Here is a 19,471-nt window from a genome sequence, read left to right as displayed (position 1 = left end):
GTAGTAGGTTTAGATCTAGCGTGCCGTGCTTGAACGCGCGTCTTTAAGGAGCACGCTCGAGTGAACACTTCAGTATCATTTTAATATCGCATTTTTAACTACAAAACCCTGTCTTTAAACAAAAAATAAACAAGTTAACAGAAACATTAGTCTTGGCTTTTCGAAATAAGAGCCATAAAAGCTTATACGGCAGCTTTCTCGCAAGCTGTAAACAAGTTGTCTGGTTTACGATTCCACAGTGCGTGTTATTGCAAATTTACTGCTGTTTTTTATGTTTTACTTTGCTTGAAACATGTATAAATATATTTTTTTAGTTTTGTAAAATACCTATTTATTGTTTGCATGTGTGAAGCTACTACTACAACATTTGGCCGGTAGAATCTAACCACTATAAAGTTTGTGACGCGGGTTGGCACGCTAAACAATACCTTTAAGTCTGTAATACTTTTAAATGTTATAGTTTGAAATCATACAAAATCCATCACCAAATAATTTATCATTGTGTATCGTATACAAAGTTATTTATATTTGCAAGTTTATTTGAAAAAATCGCGAACGTATTTAATTCTCTTAAAAGGTAAAGCGTAGAGCGCTTAATTGTGTTGAAACACATTCATCAAAATATTTTCTCCTAAGCATATATACATTTTTAATTCCAATGTTTTTTAGATACAAAATAACTTGGTATATTAGTTGATTAAATCGTTGATTAATTAGGTCATTATACCCAGTTGCTAGCCGGTAAGCGTTGAATACTAAATTGAGTTAAAGTTATTATAATTACACAATACAAATTTAATTTTGTATTGTGGAGATTAGTATTTAGTAATTTTTTGAAATTCTTAGAATAGTTTAAATATGACTTTACGATCGTATAGAATAAAGCATTGTTCGTGAGTTATCTGATATACAAAACCCTTGCATAAACATGGTGTGAGGTTCACGAAACTAAAGCATTGTCTTTATAGAATTTGTATTTAGTTGTTCCTTTAATAATTTGTACTTGGCCAGAAATAAGCAAATTGACGAGACGAATTGGTTTGCGTTCTCATATTGCTTATTAAATTAATTTTCATCACAAATTCTAGGGCAATTTATTCACGTTATTTCCTAATTTCATTGTAAACATATAATATGATACAAATGAGGTTTGTTCTGCATAGTCTTTCGATTTGAGTAACACTTCGATTAGATCATTTTAAAAAGTAATTTTGGAAAAGTAAATGAAACTTATTATCATCGTATAATATTTATTTACAAACCGACAAGACAGTTGAATTTCAAAACACAATATTGGTACACATGCTCATACTCTATAGACACAAGTACATTGCGTTTATTTCTCTTGTGTGAAATTTTGTAGCTCATTTTGTACTAGCAGAAGGTTGTTCACCAACGACCTTATTAGCTCTTCTGCGACCATGTGGAACCCTTCTGATTCTTGACGGTGCATCAACAACTTCCTGGGATACCTATTGATAATACCCGCTGTAATCACTATTATATATTTGTATAATACGAAATTAAGGGAATGATCAGCCAACTTTTTCGGTTATTCTCTATGAATTTCAAAACAATACCCTTTGCCGGTAAATTACATTAAGTAAACTGAGTGCATGAGCGACTTTTGACAAGAATCGTTTGAAGTTAGAAGGTAGGTTTGAAGTGTTAACTCAATTCACATAATTAATTCATTCAACTTCACAGCATATTTAAGATTAATACAATTCAATGAGAATTGTACAAATACTTTGACAGCTGACAATCTAAAACGTGGATTTGGATTATAAAGCATCCTTTTAAACGTTATATTCGAGAAGTATAAATAAAGGCTACATTTCTCTTATTAACTTTATAGTTATTATAATACTATTTATCTAATTAGGAATACCGTACTCTAAATGAGCTTTAAGCAGTAGAACATCAGTGTCGGATCGTGGTTTTCCAGCTTCCCGCTACTAATGATTATATTTTTGTATATAAATGTAATAAGATTTTAATACTTGTGAATTATTTATATTAGTACATCTAAAATATTAGATTATAGTTTAGAAAAAGGGGTCGGTATGGTTAATTTCATGCAATTCCTCAAATTTTATATACAGTATATGACAGTCATCAGAAAATTCTCACTATAAACGAATGGAAAAAAATCTTACCTGAACGCTTTTCCTCGCGACGTTATTTTCGAGAAATCGATTTACGGCTCCCAAGGTGCTTATTGGAATCTAAATCGTTATACAAAATTATTCACCAATAAAAATAAATTTATTTCTATATACATTTGATAATCATTAGTATTTTAATCTAGTTTATCGTTATATTTTTCATCGACAGGGTAATCAAATCGGAAACGAAAACCTTAATAGGATATACGTTTGATATATTATTATGATGAAGATACAGAATATAAAAATAATATATCTCTAGACTTCGGAATATTTATGTTCAACATATTCAAGCAACAATTTAAGAATGAAGGAATTACAATGAAATATACATTGATAACACAGAACAATGTTACTTAAATCATACGTACCTCAAATCCTTGCGGTTACAATACTGCGCCGTATTCGACAATTACCCCTTTTTATGTTAATATTTTCAAGCAATTTTGATCATTACCTAAGCGTTAAAGAATTAGTGTTATTATAACAGGACAATTAATGTAGTAATGGTGCAAATAAATGAGCCCTATTAAACGATATAATCGAATGCACTTAGTTGTTATTAAGCCCTCGTGAAACATGAAATTAACAAATGGACTTACAGATAGTATATCATCAATAAATTTAGATGCAGTCGGTGTCTGTACTGAGATGTGTGATGAAGATGATGATGACGATGAAGATGGATAATGTTTCAGCTCAGAGACAGTTCCTGCAAAGTGTTCAAAGAAATTAAGAATAATGAATTGTTCGCGAATCACCTTGGAAAGCCTTGTTAGGGAGAAGGAATAGAGAGGTATAATAAAATCAAGAGATAAAAACATGACCAGATTTACGAGGGTAACAAAAATGATGTAATTATGTTTAGTGAAGTACTACCCGCAGACTTATGTTGCTTTATGACTGTGAGGAAATGAATAATATTATGTAATCCAATAAACAATAGAACTTTTATTGGAGAAAAACAAATTTATACCAATAGATTGTATACTGACAGTGTATTTGGATGATTAAATGATTCTTATTCAAAACAATGGTTGCTTGTTTCTATATTTTATTCCTCAGTTATAAACACCCTACATATAATATAATCTCATGTCAATAGTATAATCTAAGTAATGTACCCTCAGCATAAATATCTAGATAGTTGCATCAAGTATTCGTAGTAACTTACTAATATATAATAACTTATAAATTACACATACACAATACGGCGTATCCAATATATTTTATACTTTACTATACTTAATACTATTCGAAAATGACTGTACAGTACTGGACCAACCAGTACATCACAAACGACAATACGACTTTTTTGTTATAACTATTTTTCAGTGCTGTTTTATTTGTGCTGAGGGTGCGGTTTACTTTAAAAAAAACCTGTTTCAACGGAAGCCGACTTTTGGACAGATATATTTGTATTTGACGCTGTATTTCCGAGGAAATTTCCTACAGCTTTCAGTGTGGATATGGGTATCTGAAAATTAAAATAAACAAAAGAACTTTTATGAAATCATTTTTCAGTTATTGAACAGATTAAATTATATCTTGCATTTCGTTCTATTTTCAATTAATTTATATGTATCAGAGTTTCAGGTTAAACTTGTATAACACTATGTTTTCTCGTCCTTTCTATGTTATTAAAATATTAATAATATATCTTGAAGAGCTTTTTCGTTTAATACAGGAAAATAGACAAATCTTAGTAGGAATAACTTACATTGAAAATATCACTAAAGAATGAAGGATTCCTTTGAATAGATACTTCTTTTCTATAAACATTTCTGATTCCTCCTCCTACATGCGGATTAGCATCTACTCCAGCAGCTGCTGCAGCCTGTACACCGACGTCTAGTCGTTTGTCTATAGCCGGTTCCGATTGGTAAACTACTGTCTCGGCTGGCTGTAAGTTGCCTCCTCCACCGATGTAGCCACTGACAAACGCAGTTTTACGTACATGCGGGCGTTTGTGCTTGTGATGAGTGTGGATTATGTGTTTTTCGACAATATGTGGTGGCGGAGGTGGGGATTCTACAATAACCTGCCAAATTTACTTAATCAGATAAATATTTATAAATTTATAGTACTTTAGAACATAGAACTCATATTATGTGATGGCTGCCGCAGCAGTTATTAGAGACACGTTAGAATTTTATAAAACATTTTAAATGTGAATTAAGCAAAACAAATATATATCCAACGATAAGTGATTGATGAAGTAACACATTGATTTGGTTATTACATTTATACATCAACACATCTTAAACATCACAACAATCATATTGTTAATCATCAGGTGCACGATCAAATAAATAAAAACGAACCTTATGTTGATTAACTAATTCCTCATCTAAAGGAATGTTATATACTCCTGTGATAAAATCATTAAATCGATAAAATGGTGTTTGGTGTCTTGGTGACCATACGTTACTCACTTCTTTGACAATAACGGGAGGTGGAGCACTCTGTTTAATAAAAGTTTTATGTATCTCAACCCGTGATTCGGGAAGAGGTTGTACTTCATTTACATTAGCGTTAACATTAAATGCGGCTTCAGCACTGTGTGCTGGTATAACGGATACTTCTTTACCGCTGTAAGTGAAGCCTGATGATCCTTCAACACCAGCGTGACCACCCTAGAAAATTAAAAGTATTATAAAATTGGTTTGACAAATATGATTTAAAACTGGCCAATGTTGGAATAAACTTCAATACAATAATCAAATTTATTTTTACCACCGGAGATAGTAAATGTTTATGCAGAATAATTTCGAGTTGAAATCGCGATACACATACAAACTTTTATCCAAACATTGGTTATAAAGGAACTTGAAGTGCATCTTATTTATATTAGAGCGGTGAGACTAATCCATTTATTAGCCAAAGCGTGATGTGAATACAACGTAAAAGTTTCGTATCGCTCACAATGTCGTTGTGGGTTTGAGATTTTGTTCACTAAAAACCTTTTTTAAAGTGCTATGCTGCATCTATAGATAATAAATACAGTTCATTCATGCATTTAAATTCCATGCTTGTAAAAGTTACTGTTTTACCTTCGTTTTCGCTCTTTGGTATTTTCTTCTGTTAAATCGAAATTAAATTTAAATTAAATTAAATAATTATATGTTATTTGTTTATTAAAATCTTTAATGTACATAAAAACCAGCTACACTAAATTCTAAAGGGCTCGTATTCTAAACATAACTCAAATAAAATATCTTTATATTTCGGTGACGTTTCGAAGCAGTTTACTTCTCGAGTCACGTTTAAGATTACGGCCTAGGAAACATTCAGCCAGAGCTATAACAGAGCCTTAATAATTTTTATCTGGAACTTGGCCTTGTTTTATAATTTCCTTTCGTTTTTGTTTCTCTTCCATCCGTTTTCTTATTATTTCCATTAGATTCCCTCCACCTACCAGTCCTGAGGAAGTTATACGGTTCCCAGCTTGAGCTGTGGCGAAGCCGGTTCCAGCTGAGTTTTCAGAGTCGAGCCCACCCGAAAGTCCTGCAGCAGCTTGAATATTGTTACCTGCTGTCGCTCCAGCAAACAGTCCTCCTTTAAATGTGATGAATATAGTTAACTTGATTAACCTTTAAGCTAAAGGCCATTGTATCTATATACTTTAAAATTATATTTTATTTGTTTGTATGCGAACAATAGATGTCTATAACTAATTAAAAACATTCGTGGGAAAAAAATATTTTCCTAAATAAATCTAATGTATATAAATAATAAAATAATAACAAACCTGTAGCATGCCCGTACTTGTTCACAACACCGCCGAGTCCGGCTGAAGCCGATTGCCCTGTTGGTGTACCAGCCTCTGCGTACAGTCCTCCAAGAGTTCCATTAGCTGTGGAAGATGTTGATATTTGCGGTGAATTTGTAGTAGTGGTTAGCATTGTGGACATTGCCTTGAAATAAGTATTTTTAAGAAAATACAAGTCCAAAACCAAATCACAAATGCTTTAAGACATTAAGAGTTACTCACGATTATATATAAGTACTTACCCAATAATCCACCAACTCCAACTCCAGCATGATAGCCAGCAAAGTTAACTCCTAACTTTCCATCTTGAAATGTAATGAATTGTGGCGCCTGTAAAAAGTTTTGTCAAGATTTAATATTATAACGTACTGTAGTAAAATAATCAAAAACTCTTACAACTGCCAGGAATGTTATTTCAAATATGAAGTATGAAATTACTCCCTTTTACCTGAAAATGTATTTGACGTATATAATAGAACCGTAGAGCATTTTTATTTTGAAAATAAAGCGTGGGCATGTTTGTTCATATCGATGAACAATATAAACAAACATGTCCATTGTATTACAAATATTTCAGGATATACGATTTGATTACCACTTTATTTTGCTATTTTTTTTTTAAATCTTCTATATATTTTTCTAGAAAATTAATTAAGAACCTAAAACGTTCAGCATCGACTTTAAAACGCGACCAGTCAGTCAAAAAAAAAATGAAATTAACTAATTAAAAAAACTATATATCAGAAACGTTATTTAATACCTATGGTCATGATTTTATACATGTTAATCTTAACATTAATCTTTCATTTTAGAAGTTTAACCTATCAATTCCGACTCAGCGTCCTTAAAACTTGATCCAATTAGTACACTTAGCAAAGTACTTCAACAAAGTAGGAGGAAAATTTTAAAAACAAATTAATAACTTAAGGTTTATCAATAGCATTTCAACTTTCTTTCATGTCAATATTTTGTCTTCAAGGCTACATTTTTGCCTGATTAGTTAATTACTATAAATTATCATGTTCAAAAGTAATAAGCGTTTTGGCGATTGTATTAAATCAGTTTTTCTAATTAATTACATTGACCTTACATTCTAAGGAGAACTCGTGCATTAACCATCCAAACACATAAGTTAACATTCGCAAATATAGGTTAAGCCTCGCCACATTGCAAAATGAAAATCCGATAATTTCTATTTCTAAAGTCTAATCCAGAGATAAGAGCATTCATTTGAATAATAAGGTCCTAAATTTATTTCACAAGGTTTTCAGTCAAATAGTACTTATTAATTCAGTTTCAGCTTTCATAATGAACGTGAGTTTGCTTTGAGGCTTTATTTTGTTATTTGTGTAATTATTTACGTGACAATCGTTAGACTCGAATAGTTAGAAAATTGTGTAAGCCATATAAAACAAAGTTAAGCTAAATTATTGTTAAAGTTGGCAAAAGTCACTCTTCACACTTAAGAAATAAATTAAGCTTCTTCTTATTATTAAGAAATTAATAAGAAGAATTCAGTAACACCTCGGCATCCCCATGAGATGAAAATAACTGTACGAAACATGAAAGGAACATGCATGCACAACACACTTGCCTGTGCTATTCGTTAGAACAGATAACGCAAACATAATCATAGTACATGTTTGTTCATTTCCATGACCTAGTCATACACAATTACGCGCTGTAATAGGAACCGGTGTTGGTGCAAGAACGACGAAAAACAAAGTCTAATTGTATATATCTATGTTTTAGGTAATCAAGGACTACAACTACTACTTGCTATCGGCTTTTACTTTTTCTGTTGAATGAGCGTATTCCTATTAAATACAATTCAGAAGTTGTTGCATTGAGTTTTGTTGTTAACAGCCATTATTATAATGCCGACACGCAAACGTAGCATTAAAAAGTATTTCGCCATTTCTCTTCGAGAGGCGGAGCACGGCGCTGTTAAGGTCTTTTGTTACAATACTCTACAATAAACGCAATAACCGATTCAGTAAATTTTCAACGAAAGTTAATTTTATTGATTATTCATTAATGTTAAAAACCTTACACTTTTGTTTTTCTGTTTAACCGAAATTGTGCTTAATGAGTAAAATACCTTGACATAGTATAGACATCTTAATCCAGTATTTTCTTAGGTAAAAATAGGTTGTGATCTTTATACTTACGGCAATGAATAAGCTGCAGTGCAATAATGATCCATTGTATACAATTAATTAATAATTAAAGACAATTCATACTTTAACCAGATAAACTGCTGCACTGTGCGCAGTATATATTTAATTAACAAGTTATAATTGCAAGATTGATGTTATAATTTATTTTATAAGGTGTTCAATAAACAATTCTTGGAAAATCGTAACATATATTGTACAATTTTAGTTTTTTTCCTACTATTATTTCTATATTGATTTTTTTTAATTGACTCTTAAACTAATTTACTTATTATAAATATTCTTCTATTGTGAGACATCTAAGGCAGTAACTACCGTACAAATGTCATAACTTGGGCTGCGAAAAATATTAGCGATACACAAAATACCCGCTGATAATTTTCAGATCGAGTACTCAAAACAGACAAAATTGCTGCTGCTTTTTTTGCCTCGTTGCTTAATTTCAATATATTCCTGAATAGGCAAGCGAAAGAAAAGAGACTAAGATCCTATTACAAGGAATATTTTCTGGCCATTCTATGTTCGTTTAAATATTACATTAAAATCTTGTTTAAGTACAGGACAACTCTCATTATATAGAGCTTTATATAGAGCCTAATAAATGTCCGTTATCATAAGTCATTAGCTCTGCGAAATACATTGCTTGGACGTGTCATCTGCAGAAGTATATATTTCCCTTACTTTGAACTTAATATTATATTATAATATTTTTTTTAATAACTACCCCTGTGGGCTAATTGCTAACGTAAGCATACGTGCTCAGGTTCGACCCCAGGCAAAACTATAACTAGGTCTGCTAATGACCTACGTACATTGATGAAATATGTGTTGCTCCATGCATAGTGGAAGTGTTGAAACTTGGATATATGATATTTCGTATCTATAAATGGAGAAATTCACAGAACAACGGGTTTTATTTAATTATTCAGAGCTGAGTATACATATATTATATTTACTACGAGAGTTTTATTTAAAGCAAAACTATATCAAATTCTCTTCACTGGTTAACGTAACGAAAACAAGAACATTTAGAATTTTACTACCAGTTAGAGGAACCCGTACTGGGTTAAATCTCTAATAGTCAAAGTTAAAAAAATTATTTAAAATTCTCTATATTAATAACTACTAAATCTGGTTATTCTTAAAATAAGATACGTTTAACTTCGACTTTGACCTTGTTGTGTACTCACTACCGTGTATAATATTTCGCTGTTTTTATAAAACCTTAGTAACCAGGGCAAAACCCAAGTGCAGCCTTCGAAAATCAACTTTCTAGGTCCACTGACTCATGCATCTTCGTGGGGGATTTTTTTTTAGTTACAACAACTTCATTAACTGTACAAACCGAATTCGGCATAAATATTTACGTTTCGTAAAACTAAACTTACTTTAGTAATAGGAAAACACATAAACAGTTTATTTATCAACCAATTACCACAATGTTCCGCTTAAAGCTTAGTAAGGTAATTAGTATGATATTCATATGAGACAAGCAATCAATCACAAACGTCGATCTTTGATTCATGAGCATTTTGTGAGGATAGATAATGGCGTTATATTAAATTACATCAAATAACTGATTTTATTAAGATGAGGCTATGTTGATGAATTGCAATTCTTAACTAAAAGCTAAGACTTAAGATATCCTAAGAACGATTCTGAAAATTTCAAAGCTGTCCTTTTTTAATGAAAAATGTAGTTAGTAAAACAGTTTGCAAGAGAAAATTCCGTCCGGCGTGCATCGTTACTGAACACAACGGAATATAATCAAACGAGCGTCGATTTGTTTATTTGCGTGGTCACAACAACATCTGGTTTTTATTTTTCAATTATCCAGTCACGTATGCCTGGATATAACTATGCACTATACCGAGTTTGTTCAGCTTTTAGTTTGAAAAAATAAAAATGTTCTGCAGAGTTGTGAATTTTTGTACCTGCCGAAACCAGGTAAGTGTGTAAGATCTACAAAATTATGATATGATAGATTTTGTAAATAACTTCCGATTCTTATTACAAACATAATATCTATAGAGATAAAGGAAATTGTCTAGTCTTAAAAAACATACCGCAAAGGCCAGGGATAAAGCTGCAGCGAAGAAAACTATGGTCAGGGATGACTTCATGTTATCTGAAACAAAAGTTATGTTTTACTTCTGTGCTAACGAACAATCAGGAAAATATCACCGAGCCGGCTTTTCCCTATATTGTTATCGTAAAAGGATTTCAAAATAATGCTTTGTCTCGTCGGATAACTGAGCTTAATATAACAATCATGAACTTATGAGCTTATTGTGCTGGGCTTGAGAAACTGAAAGCTTTTTTAACACAATATTTTACATATTATATTTGCCTTTGTGAAGGTGCATTATGCAAAATCTCTTATTAAAAGCAACTTTCTTAGAATCTTCTTCTTATTTATCGATATCTCTTCCTTGAAGTTACGTTTGCTACAAAACACATTAGTGCTTCATCTTTATTAGATGGATATTTATTTCGGTTAAATATTATGTCTTTGCATAATTCGTTTATTTTAACTAATAGCGATCGATTAACATAAGATGAAACTACAGTAATTTGTATCACTGGTCAGCTGAGGAAACAGGCTGAATTCGATTATATCCTCAAACAATATTAGCGAGCGGTCGATATCAAAGCAACCGGGTGATTGGATTATACACTACGGCGCAATCAAACTTGCGAAGCGTCGCAATGCCAAGCCACCTTATACGGGGTGAACTCCCTAACTTTAACAGCCAATTACAATATCTTAACTAAAGATTTTGCCTTGGTGGAAGACATCAAGTACCAAACATTTCATTGATGAACTAAATCGATGTGTTAATTGTATTCTTAAAAACGTCAAATTAGTTTTAATTAATTTTTATCACATCGAATCGAAGCGCATCACTCCGAAACATTTTCTAACCCTGTGTTCAATTAAAGATCACAATATTGTTTCTCGCTCTGCCTCTCTATAACTTCCAGTAGCTATAGTGATACCAATCCTGACTTGTTTGTCAGTTCCAAAGTGCTGTCGCCGGTAACGGAAAATTTCGACTACATTAATAGTACAAAAATAAGCAACGTAGAAATATTAACTCGTGGTTGGAATATATTAAACGAGCTATGTCCCTTGAATTTAGTTGTGATTTATTTACACAAAATTTTGTTTCTATCATTTTCATTAGGTCGAATAAGTTAATAATTTACTGCACCAAACTATACGTTGGTACTATTAAGGAAATAAGCCTCAGCAATTAGACTGCCATACAGACAACAAACTACATCAAAAATAGTATTGTCTTTTGTATTGTGGTCACCGTGACCACGCACGCTGAAAAGCACGCGAAACGTCGGAAAAAAATAAAAAAAATAATAATAATAAACTTATAAGTTTTTAATAATAATACATAGCTACGATCCGCTTATAAGTGTTTTCTTAATACATCAAAAATTTTAATTTTTTGTTAAACAATAAATTTTTGTGTAACGTATTTAGTCTGTTCTTATAGTCAAAGACGTCAGTTCCTCCTATGTTATACCGAAGGTTGTGACTAGTTCACAAAGCTGCGTGGATTGGCTCGTACAGAATATATTACACTACATTAGCAATTATGCTTCACGCGTCGTAGCTTTGATTCAGGTATGATCTGCCTGCCAATGCGCTAGAGGAATTGATAACGCTCAGTCTGAGGGATTGTGGGCAACTCGAGTAAGGAATGCTTGAATAGTTTTCGATATTCTCCCTGAGGTATCTTTCGGAACCGCCGACACATACGTGAAATATTTACATACGAACGTGTTTCCGTATGTTTTAGAATATTACGTTTCTTTGAACGGTTTTTTGATAGAAGTTCTAGAACAACTCATGAATAACGATTTAGATGGTGTTTGTGTTTATGGGTACCACAACATTAAACAAAGAAAAAAGATTGCTATGTTTAATATGCTGTACGGACTAAGATAAATCATATTTGCATTGTTGCGTGTGTTCCATTGATCCTGTTTCTTTAGGCAAGTGATTAACCTTCAATGCGTGACATATGTCTATATGTTTTGATCTAAGCCGGTGTAGCATGGAGCCGTCCATGAGAATCACCCCTTTCAAAATTTCCCTCCTATTTTAAAAATAAAGAGTTGTTAATACTGCGTTAATGAAACACATATATATAGCTAAGGTCATTGGAATTACACCAGCGTGTAATACAGCATCCGCATCATAATATAGTGTTACTACAAGCTTCGTAATGTTGGAATTACTACACTTTCACTTTATTTTACGTAATTATTAGTGCAATAATGTTTTATAACTTCTGTCTAACAAACACAATATTCTCATCTTTTAAAAGAAAATGGATTTAAAATATATAATGTTTTAAACATTAACATTTTTATTTAATTTCTTAATAACACTAATGTATAATACGATTTTTAAATAAACTCAAATATGATTATGTTCAAACAGACCTTACGCGATCATATTTTACTATTGGCATCTAGTATGTTTAAATAATCAAAAACCAAGTTATTTACAATCCAATTCAATTTTTTTCCTAACCCATTGGCAACCGGTTTCAAATTTTGAATAATCATAATGATCAGTTATAAGGATGTTTATAATTTTATTTATTTACGAAGATTTTTTAAAATGTATTTATGATTTTTGGGACTATTTATTTTTTACACAGAAGATATAAAAACACTGTAAAGAAGAACTTGATCAACTGAAAAATCCTCGCGTAATCTTCTAATCTAATTTTCATCTTCACTCGATCCTAGCTCAAAGAAAAGTTTTATTTCATTAGTATTACCGGAAACGCGAAGTAGCGGTATATAAATTTATAGAGATAACCCTTTCCGTAATATCACTAGGTATTCAAATAAAAAACTCGTGACCTTGGGTGTGTTCTTACCAACGTCACAAACAATTAATATTCCGCAGCTATTCAATGCATGCTTTTATCGCAAAAAATATATTTTATATCATTATTACCATATATAATATATGGTATTAGACTTGCTTAGATACGAAATCTTCACGAAAAGAAAGAACTTCTTCTCAAGTGTCACAAAACATATGAACATGGCTTTACGACGTTCAAACACATCTCTTCTTGATATCATCATTGAACTCCTAGAGTAAATTATAGAGACTGGTTATGTAAATATTAATAATGAAATATATAAGAATTTAATAAACAATAAGCATGTATTTGCTTACATTTTACCCTATATCTTATTTGTTTTTACGTAAATAATTGAATAAAAACAAACTTGTTTTGGCTTTAAGGAATTAAGTTAGGACTGGGATTAACATATACTGAGGAAAGAATACACGTTTATACAGAAAACAATGTTTATAATGAAGGTTATTTATGAATCAGAAACTAAGGTCAGTAATTAAAAAGCAATTACTTATTCTAAAATTAATAGGAAAGAGAAAACTTGAGTATAATTGTTGAGACATGAACGATCCATTTCTTTCATAACGTCAGGACATAAAGGGTAGGTCTGCTATAACTAACACTCGGTTTCTACGTTTATTTAGTTTTATGCCATTTGTCCATATTTTGCTATCTATGTGCTACTAGTTGCTTCCTTTGTAAATTATTGTTAAGAAGCTACACTGCAAGCAAAAGGAATACATCATATACGAAATTACCTTTTTACTGTATTTATAATTAATGTTAACTTGACTGAAATCAAGTCCCGATTTAATAATAAATCAAATCATAAAGGAATTCCAATTTAATTTGAAAATACCATGATTACGTTACAGTACCCAATAATCGTTTGTTATCTGTTCATCTGTTGGCTATGGACGTTGATGACTTGAATTCGAAATTAATCTATTGTTTCTGGTTCGGTGTACAATAGAATGAGATAATAGACGGACAAGGGTATGCAATACCCGACGCGATGGAACTTAAACAATTAATGAGGTAAATTATCATCATTGTCCTTAATTTCGAAACAATAACTGGTTCCTTTGGTTTATATTGTTTTAGATTTTATCACTTTGTCGCCCTCTGTTTATAGTTTTTACGAATCATTTAAAATAAAGAGAGATAATATATAAGAAAAAAACTGTTAACGAAAAATAACACTTGCGTTTTAGTTTTTTATCAACCTAAATAAGGTTAAGTAACATCAAACATGAAAATAATTGTTATTACTACTTAGTTTCTGTAATTTTCTGTCATTATTCTTAGATATTTATTTAACTAAAAATATTGAAGAAACTTGTATGTAATTCCATTTATCGTCCTTTATTTACATAATATCAATATATCCTTCTTCGCAGCGGGAGCCTAAACAAACTATTTTGTTTTATTAATAGAACAGGGGCCAAACGGGCAGGAGGTTCACATAAGGCTTATTACAATAAGTAATATTGAATTCTAGAACACTAAAAATACTTACTGTGAACTATTTAACACAAAATAATCAGCATTTACTCTGCGTATACACTAGTTTTAATCTTATTAAACTGAAATGTTAAATTAATGTTTAAGACAAAACACTACGTACCGGCGCGTGCGTCAAGGAAGGCTCTAATGTTGTTACTACAAGAACAGATTTTCCATTCACTTCGTGCTGGACCAATCAACCGTTGAATATGTCCTTATTATAAGTTCATACACCTTTATATTAAAACCGGTGGCCTAATATTTAACGTATGTAGATAAGACAAATGGCATGTACCATCGTTTTTAAGGAATTCGTTAAGTTGTCATAGGGGAAGCGGATTCATCTAATTGTGAATCTCTGTGGATAGTAGGTATTTGCATTTAAATCATGCATTATCCATGAATTCTTCGTATGCGATTATATCGCACAATAATTGGTTTTAGAATTGTTATGGCTCATTCTAATAGATAATTATTTTATTTTATAATATAACACTTAAACAAAACTAAATTTATTTTAATAGATTTAAAAAATGGCTGATAGTGCCTGATAGATAGATTGTTTACTAGTAGGACTAGAAAACAGTCAAAAGTCACATTTATACTCTGACTGTAGTTGATTGCATAATTCGATTTCAGTCATTTTGTGTAAATAATAAGAATTTTAAAATAATGTAAAAAGATGATGTCACATTCTAAAATAACAAAAATTCTCTCTTACCAAGTCAGGTAATCGTTAAAATTATTTATTTTTTACAATAAGATGATAAAAAACATACCAACCCACCAGTGTGTTTTAGTCAATTAATTATAACTACGTAATTTTAATCGCAGCTTTATCGCACCATAATTTCCTGTTTTTGTAATTGAGATAATATGACGTATACTCGTAAGACTTTACGACTTCTATGGTTCAGTCAAACCTCAGAAGCAAGTTTTAAACACACGACATTTTAAATGAATACCTTTAAATACCTCAACTCTATATACATTTTAAATATTACAGAAGATGATAAAGGAATTAAAAATGTATGTTCTAGATTCTAGAATATTTAGACCACTTGGTCACTTCGTTTTCAGTATTTTGATCTTGTGTTGAACATAAATTCTCTCAAATACTTTATAGTATTTATACGAGTTTAATAATATTGTTGCTTAAAAAGACAATGTTATCATAATTAACTACGTGGTCGAGAAAATAGTAAAATTGTTTTTCATAAATAGCATACCTACAAATGTAATAAAACAACTCAACGCAACGAGCAATGTTGAAAGAAATTCCAATTTTTCAGAAAGGACCTTTCAAATTTTTCCGCTACCTTGAATCATTAAATCCATCCACAAACAAGCAGTCGGCTCATGCCTGATAATTATTGAAAACCTTTTCTTAACCCTCGTCACAACCTTTTGGCATATTTTTATATCCAATTTATAGAACTCACTCAGTTAAAGCCTAACATTAAAATAAACAAAATATTTTAACGGTTTAAAAAACGGTGATAAAATAGCAAAAGAATATATAGTATTGAGAACATGATTTAATATTAATTAATAACTCAATCAATTATACAAAACTCATGAATGTAAAATTTTATTTTATTATAGGACTACTAAACAGTTTGCAACAGAATTTGTACTGTCAATCATCTAAAGTAAGATAGGTATGGTTAACGGAGGCGCTGCAAACACCTTAATAAACTTTTTTATGACTTTAAAAAAATCAGCATTCACAAATACATTACAGCCGAAACTATTTCTAACCAATATTATACTTAGGTTAAAATATGACAGAAAAAATACGTTTACACATTATTCAAAAGTGTATTTGCATACAATAGTCATGGCAATTTGTTTCGATACTCCAGGGCATGAGTTCGGTATCAGAGTTGGAATGTAGAATACATAAAAAGCAATGGAAAATAAACATTTTCTTAGCTATGAAACATTGGAATATGTATTGAAAGTGTGAAATTAAAGTTATTTTATTTATTTGTAAATGTCTGTATTTATAAAAACAGTGTAATGAAAACAACATCGACTCGGTTCACAATAAATTACTGTAAATCCAAACGAAATAAAAATACCATAGATTATAGTTATTTAAAACAAAATGACTTTTCATTTCAACATCTGATATGGATTTTTTTCTATTTGTCTATTTTTCGAAGCTTGCGTACGTTGGTGAATTAATTTAAACTCATCGTAACTTAACTAACTTTATTTAAGTTCGTTGCATATATTTATTATTCACTAAATACTTTCAAACACTATTTATATATAGCAATCACTATAATTAATATTGTCATTATGTTATATACTTAAAAAAAACAAATTAATATTTACAGTTAATACATTAACTTTACTATAATGGTAAAGCGAAATCACACGTTAAATACAAAAACCATGACGAAATATAATGTTTATTTCTATAAACTTAATATAATCTATATTATGGTTACACTTATCCACTTGCGACTCAGTCATTTGTAGCTAGTTTTAATATAATTATAAGTTTCTTTGGCCTTGCTATTTATAACTTGGAATTTACATGAACTATAAAAGCTTCCTGTATCGCAAATTTTAACTGGTTAAAATATATACACATTTTGTAATTACCCAGGTTTTATATACCTATATTTAACGATATTTAGTAATGCGTTTCTGTTTGTATAGTTCCTTTTTTTTGAGAATGTGTCTTTCTACTGAAGGATACCTTCTGTTTCGGATACTCTATAGACAATGACTCAGACAGTGATGGCTAGTTTAATTACTGAGAATATGTTTAAACGTTGGTCAGTGAAACTAAGACATACTACTTTTTGTTCATCTAGCTAGTGACTTCAATATTAATCAAGATCAGTATTTTATTCGAGAAATATCGTCTCACACAACTTATAATGCAAGTAATAAGACACCTTAACACCCTAGTAACAGAGACACTGTCCGTGTGCGTGTTTGTTATATAAAAACATTGAATTTTAAAAAAATATACATAAACACATACATTTTCAACTACAGTGAAATACTTTAAAAATCGATAGTGATACACTTTGTTCATACAAACTAAGGCAGTATAATTGCACCTAATTTCATTTATGTCGATTCGATCAACTGCACTTCGTTTCAGAACAGTATTTTCATCTAATTATTATTTTTCTTGAAAAGATAAAGTTAAGCTTTACGTTTAACGAGTGTGAACACCTTTTTCAAAGTAAAACAATATCTGACTCAATATTTTCCATAAAAGCCATTCATTCAAGCGTTTCCTAAATCAGATTTTCGGTCTAAGTTAATTTAATAAAACAAATAACATCCAACTACGTTTTGGTGCGACCAAAACTTTAATACAAATTAATATTATTTAATAGCCATGTAATTAACAACGAAGACGGCGTATGAGCAGAAAAAGTGGTGTATTTCCACACCACAAGCGCAAGTCTGATCTAGAATATCAATTAATTACTTCCTCATGCGTTCTTGGTTTTGTCATAGGGCTTGTACAATGTCAAATTCTGTTTACTCCACCCACTAGTTATATTTGTCTTTGTTTATTTATAGTTGTCTTTTTTAAAGAGCTGTCTAAATGTCTTATTATGGATAAGTTATTGGTATTCTCTCTTGCAGAAATTTCTTTTTGGTTCCAATATGCAAAATTTAAATTAACAAAATGTTTTAAACAAAGGCGTATGCACATGTAGTTTAGCATACAAAGTATATTTATTTTGTTTATACTAGAAGTTTAATTAAAATAAATATTTGATTTTATTAAGAAGGTTTTACACATTGAATCCTCTTTTAAACGTGAATATAACAAGTTCTAACATTATTTGTTTACACCAATCACTTGATATATGATAGAGTCAAAGAAATTATTCTAAAAGAGAATGAATGAAAAGAACGAGTCGAATGACATACTTCATACACTCTACGGGCCTTTGTACGAGTACCTTTCCATAAATAAATGACACACACATAATTCAACAGTCGAGCAATTTAAATTTATAATGACGGAACATACGCAATATACTTTGTGTGCTAATTGCAATTGTGTTTACATCACATTCTGAATAATTTTGTATCCGATATTAATTTTGTAATAATATAATAAGTGAGTATTTTCTAGAAAATTACTACTACATCAAGTTAAACACCTCTTGGAGGAAAAGTAGCCATCGTAACAAAGTAATCAAAACTGCTGGAATCATTTCAAATATGATAAAGATAATCACAACATTTCTATTAAATTATTTTAATCGGATGACTATAAAAACAAAGTTAAAGATTTACTTTTGAATTGGTTTTGCTTCTTTATAAATTTCATAAATAAAATGCTTATTATTATATACAAATATACTAAATGAATAATCAAGTTTAAGTTTACGGTTTTAATTAGAGTTGCAGATTTCGTATTACACTTTGGATCCATGGTCTGGACCGTCGATAAGTTTGCATACACGTTTTCTTTAAATCTTTGTCGATCTACGTAGATAGTAATTCTGCTATAATACATTTTACAACGCATATTTTGCTTGAGACGAGTGCTGTAATTTGTTCGTAAATATTCTAAGCAGCAGAATTGGTAACGCTAGTATGGGAATTCTCTTGAGATATAGCATTATGTACTAAAAGCGTCTAATGCACCTGCAATATTCTCTTGTCTATGTTTGTATATTTTAATATAACATAGCGCATATTAGTTGTAAAACGTATTTATTTTATGTTTGATATCGTGCTATAATGTTTTTATAAACTTAACTAGTTTTTATAAAAACTGAATAACATATTACCTACTAATTTCTTAACAGCTAATACACATCTGCTCACATTGCTGTGCGCGGCTTTAAGGCGCCAATATTTTATTAAGAAACTAAGGCCCAATAGGGAATCCAACCTAGATATTTGCTAGGCTAGAACATGATAAGTTTGAAATTATATATACTATGA

At 30.7% G+C, this 19,471-nt stretch overlaps 1 protein-coding gene across 6 annotated transcripts; it reads right to left on the bottom strand.

The window, feature by feature from the left end:
• Positions 1-1,236: 1,236 nt before the first annotated feature.
• LOC123719986 lies at positions 1,237-14,776 on the bottom strand. 6 transcript variants are annotated; one of them, XM_045676361.1, is made up of 11 exons: positions 14,649-14,776; positions 10,184-10,245; positions 6,183-6,270; positions 5,920-6,024; positions 5,587-5,726; positions 4,493-4,804; positions 3,889-4,209; positions 3,549-3,645; positions 2,771-2,880; positions 2,160-2,228; positions 1,237-1,472 (listed from the first exon to the last, which is right to left on the bottom strand). In XM_045676361.1, the coding sequence occupies exons 2-11, from the start codon at positions 10,238-10,240 to the stop codon at positions 1,365-1,367; spliced, it is 1,407 nt and encodes a 468-aa protein (XP_045532317.1). In that variant the 5' UTR covers positions 10,241-10,245; positions 14,649-14,776; the 3' UTR covers positions 1,237-1,364. The 6 variants fall into 6 exon arrangements, 3 of the variants coding, with proteins under 3 accessions (XP_045532317.1, XP_045532319.1, XP_045532318.1); XM_045676363.1 differs by having other exon boundaries at positions 4,604-4,804; positions 14,649-14,775; XM_045676362.1 differs by having other exon boundaries at positions 14,541-14,743.
• Between the last annotated feature and the right edge of the window lie 4,695 nt (positions 14,777-19,471).

The sequence above is a fragment of the Pieris brassicae genome, chromosome 2 (assembly GCF_905147105.1).
Source record: "Pieris brassicae chromosome 2, ilPieBrab1.1, whole genome shotgun sequence".
Taxonomy (NCBI): Eukaryota; Metazoa; Arthropoda; class Insecta; order Lepidoptera; family Pieridae; genus Pieris; species Pieris brassicae.
This window is presented reverse-complemented; position numbering and strand designations above follow the sequence as displayed.